We start from the raw sequence: 18,192 nt of genomic DNA, 5'->3' as shown, positions 1-18,192 counted from the left end.
CCTCAGTCAGCAACTCTGAAGAATGAATATTTAGTTCCCTTCTTTCTCGGGCTCTCACACAGCTAGATGATGGCAAAAAATCACCTACATGAAAGCGGACACAATCTGCAAACTCATTTTTCCTTATAAGCATTTTGGATATTTTCCCCATGGCCCTTAAATGGGGGAATGAACCAAGAAGCATAAACTGGTTGTGAAAACCTTAAATACTGATTCTCCTAGGAAAACACTGCTTTGAGCCTCATTCTCTCTTTCCCTGGTGGTTCTCTTTTCCACAAGGTATCAGGGTTTATTGTGATTACTAATTTCCAGCCTTGAGTACACAGAATGTTTACTGAACAATGAATGACTACTACAGGCATACTGCTTTGTTTTATTGTGCTTTGCAGATACTACATTTTTTACAAATTGAAGGTTTATGGCAATCCTGCGTAGAGCAAGTCTATTAGCGCCACTTTTCCAGCAGCATTTTCTCACTTCATGTCTGTCACATTTGGCTAATTCTTGCAACATTACACACATTTTCATTATTATTATATTTGTTATGGTGATCCATGATCAGTGATCTTTGATGTTACTATTGTCATTATTTTGGGGTACCACAAACGGAGGCCATAAAAGCAAACTTAATGCATCTATAAATGTGTGTTTTGATTGCTCCACTAACTGGCCATTCTCTTGTCTCACTCCCTTTCCTCAGGCCTATTCCCTGAGACACAATGAAATTGAAATCAGGCCAATTAGTAACCTTACAGTGGCTCCTAAGGGTTCAAGTGAAAGGAAGAGTTGCATGTCTCTCACTTGAAATCAAAAGTTAGGCCTCGGGCTTCCCTGGTGGCGCAGTGGTTGGGAGTCCGCCTGCCGATGCAGGGGACACAGGTTCGTGCCCCGGTCCGGGAAGATCCCATATGCTGCGGAGCAGCTGGGCCCGTGAGCCATGGCCGCTGGGCCTGCGCGTCCGGAGCCTGTGCTCCGCAACGGGAGAGGCCACAACAGTGAGAGGCCCGCGTACCGCAAAAAAAAGCTAGGCCTCTTTTCCATAAATAGGATTGCATATAAATTTATAAAAAATGAAATATTTGATATGTACAAAAGAATATTAGTAACATATATGCAACCTTAGCATAAAACAAAACCTCAAGAAGCCACTACCCACCCAAAAAGCATGAACCTAAGATCCAAGGAATAGAACATTAAATAATACTGTTGAGATTCTGTATGCTCCTCCTCCTCCCCTTACTTCCCAGCAGAGGTGACTTTTGCTTTTCCCATCCCCCCCTCCCCAACTTACAGGATCTTAGTTCCCCCACCAGGGATTGAAAGTGCCGAGTCCTAGTCACTGGACCGCCAGGGAATTAATTCCCCCATTCCATTTTCTTTTTAGATTTACCGTATTCTTAAACACAAATCTTGTTTGAAAATTTAATACTCTTTGTATTCTTCATAGTTTCAAGATTTAGACACACTAATGAATGACAGTAAATCATTTTCATTCCTGTGTAGGGTTATTCTGTAAATATACCATAATGAATCAATGCTTCTGTCAAGTCACTTGTGTTATTTTTTGCTATGAATGCTCTGAGTATTCCCATGCACAGACCTCGTTATCAGCTGCTATGCCTCTGTAAAGCCAAATTAGTTATTTATAGCTTGCACAGGCTCTGATGAGTTGGTGTCTGGTCAGTGCCCGTGTATTAAAGTCAAATATTTTGAATACTACAATACTTCTGTTTATATATGTATGCCCCATGGTGCACTCATGTAGTTTTTCCATAAATGCTTTAAAGTGAAACTGATGGGTTTTAGAGTATGCACAGTTTCAACTATACAAGATTATCAATGCTAAATTCATTTCCCAGGTAGTTTTACCAGTTTTAAGTAAGAGTTTCCATTAGTCGACATCTTGCCAATGTCATATTTTCAGTCTTTTTGTGACTAGATTATCTTTTAAGGTATATTGTAGAGGACAGCTTTATTTTCAGCACCCCTTTTCTAGGAAATGTTCTACTGAACCTCCCAAACCACTTGGGTGTAGAGATAGCAGCTATATTCATGCAATATCATCTCTCTCCTTCCTCACTCACTGGAGTCATAAGGGCCGGCCCTTGATTCAAGCTGGGCAGAATTCCCTTCCTGGAATTTTGCACTATGACCAAGAATGCAGCCTGGCTGACTGCTCTTTTATATGGTAGAGATAAAGTCTTCAGAAGTATTAGGATAGAACAATAGTTAGATAGAAGGACTTTATAAAATTTCTCTCTAGAATAGTTTTCTCCACTGTACCTCACTTTTTTGCTCATTAATGAAAATATCTTTCCTGATTTCTCCCCATTCTTGCTTCTGCCTATGACATAATCGTCATTTGTTAAAATGAGGCAATAGCCTCTCCACTTTCAAGTTTTGATTCCTGGTTTTAAGTGTTCATATTTACTAGGTGACTTCTGAAACACAAAATGTTACACAAAACGATATCACTTTCCTAAAAATATTCGAAGTGGCTCACAACAAAGATGACTTTAAGGTCAATAAAACAGAACCTAAATAAACTATAGCAAAGGGGAGGCAAGAAAGTACCCATAAGGATCTTGGAAAGTTTGATTCTGAACAAGAGGCAACTTCCCCAGCGTGCCTGTCAGCAGCTAGCTGAGAAACGTTCCTTCAACTAACTGAACACTGACTTCTCATACTTACCAATATTTTACCAAATAAGGATTACAGGTTTGACAACAAACTATTTTTGCCATATAGACCCAGATCAATTTTCTCCTGAGACTATTCCAGCATTCTTGTACGAGACAAAAAGCAGTTAGATGAAGATAAATAAAAACTGTAACTATATTATTTTTTGCTAATTTCTCCAAAAGGTCACAGTGTCAAAATAGTGGTAGTAATAGTGATTTTTGAAACTCATTTGCCATTCATTAAACCAACATTTGCATACGTACTATGTGCTAGGCACTACTCTAGAAGCTGGAGACACATCAGCGAACAAAAGAGACAAAAGATCTCTGTCCATACATTCTAGTCAAAATGAGACTGATCTAGACCCAAAGGCTTCTAAGGACCAAATGGAACAACTTTTTGAAGGAACGCCCAACATATTAACGGATCTGTACAACAAATAATTGATTTTCTTTCAAAAATGGAATAGATCACAATTTGTGTTAACCTGTCAGTGAGGATACCCAAATAGTTTAGGATACTCACTTAATAAAAGATTAGGGTACCCCACGAAAAACAGGCTGTACAGTACAGTAATAGAAAGCTGTTTTTTTTAAAAACATATTTATTGAGTATATATGGTGTACTGCTGTAAAGTGGTGTTTTCTTTTTTAAATTTATTTATTTATTTTTGGCTGCATTTGGTCTTTGTTGCTACTTGTGGGCTTTCTCTAGTTGCAGCGAGCACGGGCTACTCTTCGTTGCGGTGTGCGGGCTTCTCATTACAATGGCTTCTCTTGTTGCGGAGCACGGGCTCTAGGCGCATGGGCTTCAGTAGTTGCAGCTCGCGGGCTCTAGATCATAGGCTCAGTAGTTGTGGCACACGAGATTAGTTGTTCCACAGCATGTGGGATCTTCCCGGACCAGGGCTCAAACCCGTGTCCCCTGCATTGGCAGGCGGATTCTTAACCACTGCGCCACCAGGGAAGCCCTATTAAATAGAAAGCTTTTAACCTAGATTTTTGATATTATCAAATTAATTTCAGTGGTGTTACCAGGCCCCAGCTAGAGATGGGCTACAAAAACCTGGGGCAATTATCCCAGGAGACAGGGATTTGTTTCTAAAACTTAAGGCATATACTGCATAACAGATGTGTAACAGAGAATGGGACCCTCGGCCTCACATAAGTTCTTCTGAGGTATTGAAGTAGGTTATTAATTTTTAATTTGGTAAGTTGAGTAGTTTCCTGAGTTCGACCTGAATACGATTTTTCAAGTGATTCCACCCCTCACGCCTGCATTCTCAGGAATCCTTATTACATTAAGAGAGCTAGAGACAGAACTCATGTTTACCCCAAGAATGGTGGGGTAGGTGTCAGTCTGTTAATAATCTGTTGGTAAGTGACAGCATTTTCAGAAACTATGCCAATATCAGTTTTTAAAAAAATATTGTATTCAATTTCTTTTTTTAATTAATTAATTTATTTATTTATGGCTGTGTTGGGTCTTCGTTTCTGTGGGAGGGCTTTCTCTAGTTGCGGCAAGCGGGGGCCACTCCCCATCGCGGTGCGCGGGCCTCTCACTATCGTGGCCTCTCTTGTTGCGGAGCACAGGCTCCAGACGCGCAGCTTCAGCGGTTGTGGCTCACGGGCCCAGCCGCTCCGCGGCATGTGGGATCTTCCCAGACCAGGGCTCGAAGCCGTGTCCCCTGCATTGGCAGGCAGATTCTCAACCACTACGCCACCAGGGAAGCCCCCAGTATCAGTTTGAGAATCACATATTGGAGGCAGTCGGATAAAAAAAGTTTCATCACCCCGGTTTTGTTTCCTCGGCTCTTTTTTCCTAAGAAATACACTAGGAGATTTAAGACTTAAGTTATTCCAGTTAAACATATTACATACATTAAGGACTCCTCTGGACTACTTCTTTCCTGTTGTACTGTATTCTGTCTTTGTGACTTTGTCAATAATCATGTTTATACATGATAGACTATAAATTAGTGTGCTAAAAGGCACACTATTGTAATAATAATTATAGTTGGTGTAAAAGTCTGATAGCTTCACATGTTTAGTTGTGGTGTCATTGCTCTCTCGGGAAGAATTTTGGCCTGTACATCTACTGAATAACTCAGATTTAAGAAGCTGCAAAAATTAAAACACATCTTACTTGGTGAGCCCAGGTCAGGCTTGACTGAAAACCTCCAGGGATAGATCTTAGGTTCCCACCTTTTTGCACGCAGTATCAAAGAAATGCTGATTTTCTTTCTGACTTACTTCACTCTGTATGACAGACTCTAGGTCCATCCATGTCACTACAAATAACTCCATTTTGTTTCTTTTTATGGCTGAGTAATATTCCAGTGTATATGCATGCTAACACATATATATGGAATCTAAGGGAAAAAAAAAAAAGGTCATGAAGAACCTAGGGGCAAGATGGGAATAAAGACACAGACCTACTAGAGAATGGACTTCAGGATATGGGGGGGGCGAAGGGTAAGCTGTGACAAAGTGAGAGAGTGGCATGGACATATATACACTACCAAACGTAAAATAGATAGCTAGTGGGAAGCAGCCGCATAGCACAGGGAGATCAGCTGGGTGCTTTGTGACCACCTGGAGGGGTGGGATAGGGAGGGTGGGAGGGAGGGAGACGCAAGAGGGAAGAGATGGGAACATATGTATATGTATAACTGATTCACTTTGTTATAAAGCAGAAACTAACACACCATTGTAAAGCAATTATACTCGAATAAAGATGTTAAAAAAAAAAAGATTCGAAGGCAAAATACAAATTACCATGAATGCTAAAAGTTTGAGTCAAAATTATTTAAATAAAATCATTTTAGAAAAATTAAAAAAATAAAAAAAAAGAAATGCTGAATCTGTGAGCTTCAGGCAGTTTGTTCTCGCTCCCTTTCACATACATACAACACACACCTCACAACACATTTGTAATCTTCCATTCTATTGATACCCAGAGCAATCTGGGTTACAAGTAAGATTTTGTAACCACATTAGCTGGCAAAGATCCCTAAGAGGAAAAAAGATTTACAGCCACTTTTGTAAAAATAAGGTTTAATAAAAACACTGGCAATCTGTACAAGAAAGAAAATAATAAGAAATTAAATAAGTTTATGATTTAATGTCAGCCAATGTAAGAGGTGGTAGCTGAAGGAAGTTACTTTAAAAATCTTCTAGGCGGCCGCTGAGGTCTCGGGCTGCTGCCGCCGGGCTGCTGGTGAGACAGGGCTCGGGCCTGGCCGGGCAGCTCCGGAGCGGCGGGGCAGGGGGGCTGGGAGGCGGGGCTGGGACCTCGCCGGGACCCGATGCGGTTAGGTTCTAGGAGCTCCGAGCATTTCTGCCTTGGGACAGCCACGCATCTAATTCTGCAAAGTACTTTTATATGTAAAACTTGTAAAGGATCAGAACAATGCCTCCAAGATCATCATCAGGTGTACTGTGGGGCATCCACTTGATGCCAAGACTCCTAGTAGAATGTTTACTACCAAATGGGATGATAGTAACTTCAGAATGCCTCCGTGAGGCTACACTAATAACTATAAAACATGAACTATTTAAAGAAGTGAGAAAATACCCTCGCCATCAACTTCAAGATGAATGTTCTTACCTTTTGTGTTACCCAAGAAGCAGAAAGGGAAGGATTTTTTCATGAAACAAGACGACTTTGTGACCTTACGCTTTTTCAACCCTTTAAAAAAGTAACTGAACCATTAGGCAACCATGAAGAAAAGATCCTCAACCGAGAAACTGGTTTTGCCGTTGGCATGCCAGTGTGTGAATTCGATATGGTTGAAGATCCAGAAGTACAGGACTTCGAAGAAATATTCTCAATGTTTGTAAAGCTGTGGATCTTACGGATCTCAATTCACCTCATGGTAGAGCAATGTATATCTATCCTCCAAACGTAGAATCTTCACGAGAACTGCCGAAGCGCATACATAATAAATTGGATAAAGGGCAAATAATAGTGGTGATTTGGGTAATAGTTTCTCCAAATGACAAGAAGTATACTCTGAAAATCAAACCATGACTATGTGCCAGAACAAGTAATTGCTGAAGTGATCAGGAAAAAAATTCAAAGTATGTTGCTATCATCTGAACAACTGCAACTCTGTGTTTTAGAATATCAGGGCAAGTGTATTTTAAAAGTGTGTGGGGCTTCCCTGGTGGCGCAGTGGTTGAAAGTCCGCCTGCCGATGCAGGGGACGCGGGTTCGTGCCCTGGTCCAGGAGGATCCCATATGCCGCGGAGCGGCTGGTCCCGTGAGCCATGGCCGCTGAGCCTGCGCGTCCGGAGCCTGTGCTCCGCAACGGGAGAGACCACAACAGTGAGAGGCCCGCGTACCGCAAAAAAAAAAAAAAAAAAAAAAAAAAAGTGTGTGGATGTGACAAATACCTTCTAGAAAAATATCCTTAGTGTAAGTATATAAGAAGCTGTATAATGCTTGGGAGGATGCCCAGTTTGATGCTGATGGCTAAAGAAAGGCTCTACTCTCAACTGCCAATGGATTTTTACAATGCCATCTTATTCCAGATGCATCTCCACAGCTACACCATATACGAATGGAGAAACATCTACAAAATCCCTTTGGGTTATAAATAGTGCACTCAGAATAAAAATTCTTTGTGCAACCTATGTGAATGTAAATATTCGAGACACTGACAAGATCTATGTTAGAACAGGTATCTACCATGGAGGAGAACGCTTATGTGATAATGTGAACACTCAAAGAGTACCTTGTTCCAATCCCAGGTGGAATGAATGGCTGAATTAAGATATATACATTCCTGATCTTCCTCATGCTGCTCAACTTTGCCTTTCCATTTGTTCTGTTAAAGGCCGAAAGGGTGCTAAGGAGGAACACTGTCCATTGGGCTGGGGAAATATAAACTTGTTTGATTACACAGATACTCTAGTATCTGGAAAAATGGCTTTGAATCTTTCGCCAGTACCTCATGAACCTGAAGATTTGCTGAACTCTATTGGTGTTACTGGATCAAATCCAAATAAAGAAACTCCATGTTTAGAGTTGGAGTTTGACTGGTTCGGCAGTGTGGTGAAGTTTCCAGATACATCAGTGATTGAAGAGCATGCCAACTGGTCTGTATCCCGAGAAGCAGGATTTAGTTATTCCCATGCAGGACTGAGTAACAGACTAGCTAGAGACAATGAATTGAGAAAATGCTAACAGCTCCAAGCAATTTGTACATGAGATCCTCTATCTGAAATCACTAAGAGATTTTCTGTGGAGCCACAGACACTTGTGTAACTATCCCTGAAATTCTACCCAAATTAACTCTGTCTGTTAAATGGAATTCTAGAGATGAAGTAGCTCAGATGTACTGCTTGGTAAACGATTGGCCTCCAATCAAACCTCAACAGGCTATGGAGCTTCTGGACTGCAATTACCCAGATCCCATGGTTCAAGGTTTTGCTGTTCAATGCTTAGAAAAATATTTAACAGATGACAAACTTTCTCAGTACCTAATTCTGCTAGTACAGGTCCTAAACTATGAACAGTATTTGGATAACCTACTTGTGAGATTTTTACTCAAAAAAGCCTTGACTAATCAAAGGATTAGGCACTTTTTATCTTGGCATTTAAAATCTGAGATGCACCATAAAACAGGTTTGGCCTGCTTTTGGAGTCCTATTGCTGTGCATGTGGGGTGTATTTGAAACACCTGAACAGGCAGGTTGAAGCTATGGGAAGAGCTCATTAACTTAACTGACATTCTCAAACAAGAGAAGAAGGATGAAACACAGAAGGTGCAGATGAAGTTTTTAGTTGAGCAAATGCAGCTACCAGATTTCATGGATGCTCTTCAGGGCTTTCTATTGCCTCTAAACCCTGCTCATCAGCTGGGAAATCTCAGGCTTGAAGAATGTCGAATTATGTCCTCTGCAAAAAGGCCACTGTGCTTGAATTGGGAGAACCCAGACATCACATCAGAAATACTCTTTCAGAACGAGATTTTTTAAAATGGTGATGATTTATGGCAAGATATGCTAACACTTCAAATTATTTGCATTATGGAAAATATCTGACAAAATCAAGGTTTTGATTTTCAAATGTTACCTTATGGTTGTCAACTGGTGACTGTGTGGGACTTACTGAGGTGGTGAGAAATTCACACTATTATGCAAATTCAGTCTAAAGGAGGCCTGAAAGGTGCCCTGCAGTTCAACAGCCACACACTACATCAGTGGCTCAAAGACAAGAACAAGGGAGAAATATGCAGCCATCGATCTGTTTACACGTTCATGTGCTGGGTATTGTGTTGCTATCTTCATTTTGGGAATTGGAGATGGTCACAATAGTAACATCATGTTAAAGATGATGGACAACTGTTTCATACAGATTTTGGACACTTTTTGGATCACAAGAAGAAAAAATTTGGTTATACACGAGAGCGTGTACCATTTGTTTTGACCCAAGATTTCTTAATAGTGATTAGTAAAGGAGCCGAAGAATGCACAAAGATAAGAGAATCTGAGAGGTTTCAGGAGATGTGTTACAAGGCTTATCTAGCTATTTGGCAGCATGTCAATCTCTTCATAAATCTTTCCTCAATGATGCTTGGCTCTGGAATGCCAGAACTACAATCTTTTCATGATACTGCATACATTCGAAAGACCCTAGCTTTAGATAAAACTGAGCAAGAGGCTTTGGAATATTTCATAAAACCAATGATGCACACTATGGTGGCTGGACAACAAAAATGGATTGGATCTTCCACACAATTAAGCAGCATGCTTTGAACTGAAATGATAACTAAGAAACTGAAAGCTCAGTATCTGGATTCTATACTGCACTGTTAATAACTGTCAACAGGCAAAGACTGACTGCACAGGAAATGCACAATCCATGAACAGCATTAGAATTTACAGCAAGAATAGACATAAAATACTATATAATTTAAATAATGTAAACGCAAACAGGGTTTGATAGAACTAATTCATTTCAAAATTAAGCTTTAGAATAATGTGCAATTTCATGTTATGCCTTAAGTCCAAAAAGGTAAACTTCATGATTGTTTGTATCTTTTTTTAAAAAACAAAAAATCCCCCAAAATATATAGAAATGATGGAGAAGGAAAAAGAATGATTTTTTTGTCTTGCAAATGTTTCATGTTTTGAAATGTGGACACAACAAAGTCTATTATTGCATTAGGTCCATGTAAACTGGAGTTTGATGTTAAATTACACTAAGATTGGAAAATAATGAAAATTTCTTATTAAAAATTTTTTTTCTAATCAGGGGATTTATTTAGAAATTCTGGCATTCAAAAGTACAGGTAAAACTGAACAAGAGATCAAACTTTCTACACTGTATCTAAATTTCACTTTTGTTGAAACATTATAAAGAGAATAAAGATAATAAAACTTTCATCATATACTTATAGGGAATCAATTTATGTTTTATTGAACTGCTGTTGATTTTGCAAGGTACCCTGTCACTTTAAACTCTCTTTAACCACTTTTTAGCTGTTTAAGGAAATTATAAAACACTGAAATCTACTAGAAAAAAGGGATAGAGTATTTCTACGTGAGGGCACTGGTATAGTCAGGCTATTAAGTGTTTTCTCAGGCACAGCTTTTATTCAGGGATGGATTTACAAGGAAGAGAAGAGGTGGATTGAGTCAGGGCAGCAAGAGTAAAGTAAGCCTATTTTCCTTCTCTAAACACATTTTTAATGTAAAGATGTGAAAGAAAAAACTTTGTTCTTTTGGTTCAGAAGTTAACAGTTGCCAAGCAGACACAGGAACGTACGTGAACTTATATATGGAGATATACTTAAGTTCCTTGGCTCGATATAACACACTTTTATATACTCTTAAGGGACACATCACAAGATGCTCCTGGTTTTCCCTTAGACAAATTTTTTTTTTTAAGGCCTATTATAACCTCTTCCACTTCCAACCAGCCACATTTTAAACTTTAAAATTCTGCTTGCAGGTATTTTGACTCAACATTTTGAACAAACCTGTCCTGCTGATCATGATTAAAATTGGTCCCCGGGCAAAATTAAAATAATGAATGGTAAAGCTTCAAATGCAATTTGTAGTTGATCCTTTCCATTCTAGAACAGAAATGGACCATAATAATCCATGTGATCATCACATTATCACAGTTATCTAGTGTGTTTAATGACTCTGAATGTCATGACATTTAGAATAAATCTGAATATAGAAAATTATTAAAAATCAGAGGAAAAATGATATAAATTAGCAACAGGGAAGAACAAATTAGTGACACTAGAATTATAGGATATTTTTCTGCTAAGAAAGTTTTATTTATTTCAAGTAGCAGAGTTACCAAGCAAATAATATTTGTAATGAACACATTATAGGAATAGAAGCTGTTAAAGTATTTTAAGACTGCTTGAATAATTTTAAAACATGATAAATTTCTATTCTTCAAATTCAGCGACCAATATTAATTTGCTTAATTAGTGACTATTTTTTTCATATTCAGTACTGACCTGGCTAAATTACTACAAAAACCCAATATGTAGGATCCAAATTAATGTGTTTTGACTATTACTAAGATTAATAAAAGACTGCCCTGTCTCCTGCCAAAGGTTTATTTTCTAGACCCCCTTCACACTACGCTGATAAGAATACATCTAAAATTCTATTAAAAATTGCTCAACTTACTCTTCAGCTAGGAAGATATTTAAATCACATTAGATAAAAAGCCTGTGTGACCTAACCTAATACATCATATGCAGTACATGGACAATTTTAAAAAAGAACCAATTCAGTATGCGTCAAAAACATTAAAATCTATTTGAATAAAATGTGTTTAAATGTCTCATTGTAAAGGAAAAAAAAAAAAAAGGAATAAAATAACCAGTCAGGCTTCATATCAATTAGACAACTTTTACTAAATGAGAAAACTACATTTAAAATGTGCTTTAAAACAAAATGGAATTAGAAAAAAAAGACATATGCATTTGAAAGAACGTTGCACTGTGCTGAAAATCAAATCTCTTGCAGTAATACAATATGCCAATTCTTAAAACGTAAGTTAACAGAATTCTCAATTTAACAATTTCAAAGACGATATTAAGGTCAAGAATTTCACATCTATGGTAGCACTTATAGAAGGGCATTTATAAATATGATGTCCATCCCTATGAAGCTTACAAATTTGACAACGCTCAATAAAAGCTTTGAGAATCACATCCAAAAGTGTTGCATCCAAAGCATCACAAATCTGTGTCCTGTAAGTTCTCCTTCTAAAATCTTTATGTTGACTTTTCTATTCCTGTCATTTGTTAATACTACCCTTAAAAAAAAAAGAGAACAGGAAAAGAAATGCTGCAATAAACCCTTGATCATGTACAGAAATTATTGCTACTATAGTTCACTACAAAGCATGTCTATACAATATCATATGAACTTTGATCATGAAAAATCAGAATAAAAATCTTTAGTGACATAAGCCTTACAATCGTATACAACATTCACATGGCAATATTAGACAGTCAAGCACCCAATACCCATAGTTGACAAATGTCCCACTGACCAGCATTCATTTAAATACATCCTTCGTACAGAGGGAGGAAAAAAGAGATAATTGTCAGCTTTCCAAGGCTTGTCAAAAAAGGATTCTCATGTTCTGTGGATCTAAAAACAAACAACAACAACAACAAAAACCAAAAAACAAAACCAATGCAGGTGAGGGTGTTACCAGAAAGTTAAGCATGCCAAAAAGGTGTTTCGTGCGAATTAAAACCTAAAGCCAAGGTACCACATAATCACATTACCAACTAGTTGGGTATACTAAATGAGCCTTATCTTAAAGTTAAATGAAAATGCTACTGCACAATAGAGCATCAATAAGTTAAAATTAGAGTGCACAAATCCAAATCAGTGGCAATTTCTGTATAAAGCAAAATATTCACTATCAGCTGTAATGTTTGCCCAAACTGATTAAATCACTCGATTGGACAGTTTGCATATTTTTAAAAAATATCTCTAAAATTCCTTTTTACTGTAATGAGGCATAAGTTTTCTTAGTAAGATCAAACAGGTACATAAGTAAATAAGCAATGGAAAATTAAGGTCGATGAATGTCTTTAAAGCTCTTCCCACATTTCACTTTTTAAAATGTCTGGGAAAAAATTTAAAGAATTTGCCATTATTTTAGCAAAAACAAACAAAACAAAACAAAAACAAGCCCCAAATAATTAAACAACCAAGCAACACTAAAACCACATTACACAGATGGATCATCATGCTTTCATCTGGTTTAACTATCACATCTAGTTTAACTGGGATGCTTTTCAACTTTAAAAACTGTGATACGTGAAGATGTAAATTTAATGGGCAATTCTGAATTTGGATTTAACTTTGTTGAATATTATAACAGAGTATACTTATTACAATACAGTGTAGCACATCTTTCTATTAGAAAAAAATTTAAGATCCTTTACCCGTCTCCTTAAGTTAAAGGTGTGACATCATAAAGGGTGTCAAATGGCTGGATGGTTTTACAGTGCACACTTATATATTATGAAGTATGTCCTTAACAAATCTGATGGTTTCTTTACAGAGTTCCTTTCTTCACCTTTTCTTCGGTGGATTAGCTGTTCGAGGTGGAGTGACGGGACGTCCTGAATTCAGTCCACCATATTGGTACTTAGCTTTCTTTTCAGATGGTTTCAATATCTTAAAGTAAATAATTTAGTAACAATGTTATTTTTTCAAGTACAATAAGTTTAAGGAAATTACTGTTACAATAGTGGGCCTTTCAATAAATGACATCAATTATAAAACTGTAGAAGAAAACAGCAAAGTTCCACAAACATTTCTCACATTTAAAGAGTACAGTAAATGTCTGAATATTGCTATTACTGGTCATTCCATTGATAATTTTAAAATTTTATTTATTTTTTATTGGCGTATAGTTGCTTTACAAGGTTGTGTTATTTTCTGCTGTACAAAAGCTCAAGTACACAAATCCCTTCAACTACCCAATCCTTAGACTTAAGTATCAATAAAAAAATTTTCAAATTAGCATATCTCTATGACGAAGAAAGAATACTAGTTTAAGAGTCAAAACACCTAGGTTCTCATCATAATTCTTCTACTATTTAGAGGGTAATTAGTCACAAACTCTTCAGATCTTAATTTATTATGTGTACACAGATCTTTTATTTTAAAAAAGCTATATATATTAGATACCATAAAGTTCACCCATTAAAATGTAACAAGTCAACAATTTTTTATATACTTGCAGCTATACAACCACTGCTATAATCTAACATTAGAACATTTCTGTCACCCCAGGAAGAAACCTTGTTCCCATAAGCAATCACTCCCTCCCTATTTCCATTCTCCACTCCCCTAAAACTCCCTTCAACTCCAAGCAATCACTACTTTACCTTCTCTATTGATTTGTCTTTTCTGGCTATTTTAAATAAATGAAACCACACAATGCGTGGTCTTTTGTGACTGGCTTCTTTCACTAAGATAATGATTTGATGTTGTAGCATATATTAGTCCTTCATTACTTTTTTTTTTTTTTTGGCCATGCCACGTGGCTTATGGGATTTTAGTTCCCCAACCAGGGATCAAACCAAGGCCCTTGGCAGTGAGAGTGCAGAGTCCTAACCATTGGACCCACCAGGAAATTCCCAGTACTTCATTACTTTTAATTGCCAAACAATACGCCATTTTATGGATATTCCACATTTTGTTTATTCACTCTTTAGCTAGTGGCCATCTGGGTTATTTCTACCTTTGGCTGTTATAAATAATGCTCCTATGAATATGCATATACATGTATTTGAGTACCTGTTTTCAATTCTTTCAGGTATATACCTAGGAGTGGAATTGCTGGGTCATATAGAAATTCTATGTTTAACTTTTTAAGGAACTGCCAAACTGTTTTGCGAAGCAGCCACACCATTTTCCATTCCCACTATCAATGCATAAGGTTCCAACTTCTCCACATCCTCACCAATACTTGTTACTATCTGACATTTAAAAATTATGTTTATTCTTCTGGGTGTAAACACAGCTTTAATCTACATTTCAGGTAGAGAATTTCAGTATTTACATAAAAAACGTGTAGAAAAGATTCATAAGCATTTTTATTCACAGTGTCATAGTGCCCCGGTGGGGGGGGGGGGGGCGGGATATATTAATACAACTCCATTATGGCAACTGTTGAAGGATAAGGCCTGGTTACTATGTTTAAACTGAAAATGAGAAATCAAACATTTAGCATTCAAGTCTACTAACTGATAGAAACAAACCCCTTCTACATTTAAAAAGAGAAATACAGTGTGTGATATTAAGGACATAAAATAACCTTTGCAAAAAGCTAAGTATTAAAGTGACTTAAGTCCATGAACAAGAATGATTTTAAGGAGCACACTAAAGTTAAAGCTGGTCTCTCTCTCTCTTTTTTTTGCGGTACGTGGGCCTCTCACTGTTGTGGCCTCTCCCATTGCGGAGCACAGGCTCCTAACGCGCAGGCTCAGCGGCCATGGCTCACGGGCCCAGCCGCTCCGCGGCATATGGGATCTTCCCGGACCGGGGCACGAACCTGTGTACCCTGCATCGGCAGGTGGACTCTCAGCCACTGCGCCACCAGGGAAGCCCTGGTCTCTTTTTAAAATGTAAATGTCTCTATGTTCACAAATTGATACTTTAAGATTATTTGGAAAATTTTTCTTAGGTAAATATTCCACATTATTTTAATCGAAGTTCATAATATAACTCTCTCCACTCAACGCCTGTCCTACCTATTCATCTTGCAGAAGAAAACAAAATCTAAATTATTCACTGAATTTACATTCTTTTAGTAGGTAAGCCACTATCTAAGGATTCATACAGGAATTTAAAAATTTAAACATCTGCATCAAGAATGACTGACACTGGGGAGGGTGGGAGGGAGGGAGACGCAAGAGGGAAGAGATATGGGAACGTATGTATATGTATAACTGATTCACTTTGTTATAAAGCAGAAACTAACACACCATTGTAAAGCAATTGTACCCCAATAAAGATGTTAAAAAAAAAAAAAAAAAAAAAAAGAATGACTGACATGACTCAGGTTTCCTAAAACTCTAATTATGGGTTATATACCAAAAAGACTGGAGCGTTTGTGAATGAAAATAGAAATCTCTAAAGGAGTCTATGAGTGATTTTACTTCTGAACAAAACTGATTTTCTATACTAACTGAAGGGAAGAACACAGTCTGAAAGAAAATTCTTCTGACAATAGTTTTAATTAGATTTCTAGTTGTTAAAACCTTTTGGTTACCAAAGGGGAAAAGGGGTGGTGGAGGGATAAATTAGGAGTTTGGCATTAGTGGATTCGAACTACTATATATAAATTAGATAAACAACAAGGTTCTACTGTATAACACAGGGAACTATATTCAATATCCTGTAATAAATCACAATGGAAAAGAATATGAAAAAGAATACATATATATGTATAACTTAATCACTGCTTTACACCAGAAACTAACACAACATTGTAAATCAACTATACTTCAATTAAAAACAAAAGAGGGGCTTCCCTGGTGGCGCAGTGGTTGAGAGTCCGCCTGCCAATGCAGGGGACACGGGTTCGTGCCCCGGTCCGGGAAGGTCCCACATGCCGCGGAGCAGCTGGGCCCATGAGCCATGGCCGCTGAGCCTGTGCGTCCGGAGCCTGTGCTCCGCAACAGGAGAGGCCACAACAGTGAGAGGCCCGTGTACCGCAAAAAACAAAACAAACAAAAAAAGAGATGTCTAGTTGTTCAAAGTTTATATATTATATCATACCTGAAATGAACACATCAAAGTTTCATCCACACTCATCATTCCACCAGCATTATCAAACTCGCCACAGTAATTTGGGGCTGAAAATAGGGTTACCAATTGTCGCTTAGCAAAGAATTCATATCCATCTTCCACCACCTGGCAAAGGAAAAGTCAAAAGAAAAAACACACTTATTTATGTGTTCTTTGAAATTCTCAACCATTAATACTAATTAAGATTAATGTGACAAAGACCTGAAAAAAAAAACAAAACCCTGTTTTGTTCTGGAAGCTTGATTTTTGTTCCACTTTCTAATTTCCTATTAGTATTACATAGCCACACACTGAAAACTTTACTAAGTTGAGCTTACTGTACACAGATCACGCTACAAAAAATTAGCTGCCTATAGATTACACTTGTGTGTAACTCTTTTCCTTAATGATTTAACATGACTTCTAGAATCTGTTGTCAATTCCTGAGTGAACTAAACAATTTATGTTTCCCAGTCTACAGATTTGAGAGGTATGCAATGACATGTAAATATTTTCTATTTATTTTTAGTAGGCAAGAATACTTTCTAAAGTCTTCTAGGTATTCTGATTAAGCAAAATTATCCTACAATACTTGGAGAAAGCACTTCCACAATTATTTACATTTTTATATAATTCCTACTTTAGTATCAGGTACATGTGCCGGTTGTTATTACCTCATGGTAAAATTTAGATATTAACCTTTTCTGTTAAGACTCTGTCCACCTTATCTACTCCAGCTCAGCATACTGCTTGGCACTCAGTATGTCCTTTTAGTTCTTAGTTTGCTCGTTCACTTATTTATTCACGTATTTACTAAAGAACAGGGTTTTAAAAAAAGGAAATATCTGTAGTTTGTGTTGTTTCCCATCATAAATCTCTTAATTTTAGAGACAGTAAGTTTGAAAATAAGCAGAACAGGATTTTGGAGGTGTCTAGAAAAAGATCATGCAAACTAAGGTAGTTCAGTAACCTGCCTTTTAAAAATCATCACTATTTCTGAAAAGACAAATGAATAGAGACCTATAGCTGAAAAAACTGATTATCAGTGGATATTTTATTAGGAAACTCAGCAACTCTGCCCTGTTATCTTGTGGAAGACTTATTTTAATTTACCTAAACTATAAACACAATGTTCACTGATTAAAAAATATGCCAAAAGCAAAGGATTTGGGGACATAACTTCACTTAATTGAACTAGGAAATTTTAATAGAAAAAAAGGCATTTGATATACAACATGTGCAGAAAATGAGAGGCCTGTCATCTTTGTTATCACATAGGATCACATAAAGAAGGTAGAAGTAATCAAGGGTTATGGGCAGCAAGACCACAGAAAAAAGGGGAGTACTGTAGAATAGCATATAATTAACAAATTTTGCCTTAACGAAGAAATAACAAGGAATCTTTAAGTATTATACTTACAAATTTCAAATACTTAAAAAAGTAGCAGAGAAAGATTTTAAATAATGCTTTTCAATGTATTTTAAATTAGTTATGTTCTAGAGAGCATGAGGACTTGATATATTGTTAAAATAAGCTTTTGTTAACAAACACTAACTACATGTTACAATATGTCAGTAAATTCACAAGGCAGTGGATATTCAAAGGCCAACAAGTCATAATTCTCTCCTTAAAGAGTATATAATCTGGGCTTCCCTGGTGGCGCAGTGGTTGAGAGTCCACCTGCCGATGCAGGGGACACGGGTT

The 18,192-nt window shown here is 37.3% G+C and overlaps 1 protein-coding gene and 1 pseudogene across 4 annotated transcripts in view; one reads left to right on the top strand and one right to left on the bottom strand.

The window, feature by feature from the left end:
* Positions 1 to 6,093: 6,093 nt before the first annotated feature.
* Positions 6,094 to 9,451, top strand: LOC309969457 (phosphatidylinositol 4,5-bisphosphate 3-kinase catalytic subunit alpha isoform-like; annotated as a pseudogene). The gene is made up of 2 exons: positions 6,094 to 6,836; positions 7,060 to 9,451. The product of its transcript is annotated as a phosphatidylinositol 4,5-bisphosphate 3-kinase catalytic subunit alpha isoform-like (transcript).
* A 1,559-nt stretch (positions 9,452 to 11,010) lies between these two features.
* The window catches only part of PPP1CB (protein phosphatase 1 catalytic subunit beta), a 38,463-nt gene continuing 31,281 nt past the window's right edge, over positions 11,011 to 18,192 (bottom strand). For all 3 annotated transcript variants that reach the window (XM_082852343.1, XM_082852342.1, XM_082852341.1), the window contains 2 exons: positions 16,479 to 16,613; positions 11,011 to 13,364 (listed from right to left, as the gene is read on the bottom strand). In XM_082852343.1, the coding sequence (XP_082708469.1) occupies positions 13,260 to 13,364; positions 16,479 to 16,613 (240 nt within the window). In that variant the 3' untranslated portion in view covers positions 11,011 to 13,259. The remainder of the gene's footprint in view (positions 13,365 to 16,478; positions 16,614 to 18,192) is intronic.

Source organism: Leucopleurus acutus, assembly GCF_964270905.1.
Source record: "Leucopleurus acutus genome assembly, chromosome: 12".
Lineage (NCBI taxonomy): Eukaryota > Metazoa > Chordata > Mammalia > Artiodactyla > Delphinidae > Leucopleurus > Leucopleurus acutus.
This window is presented reverse-complemented; position numbering and strand designations above follow the sequence as displayed.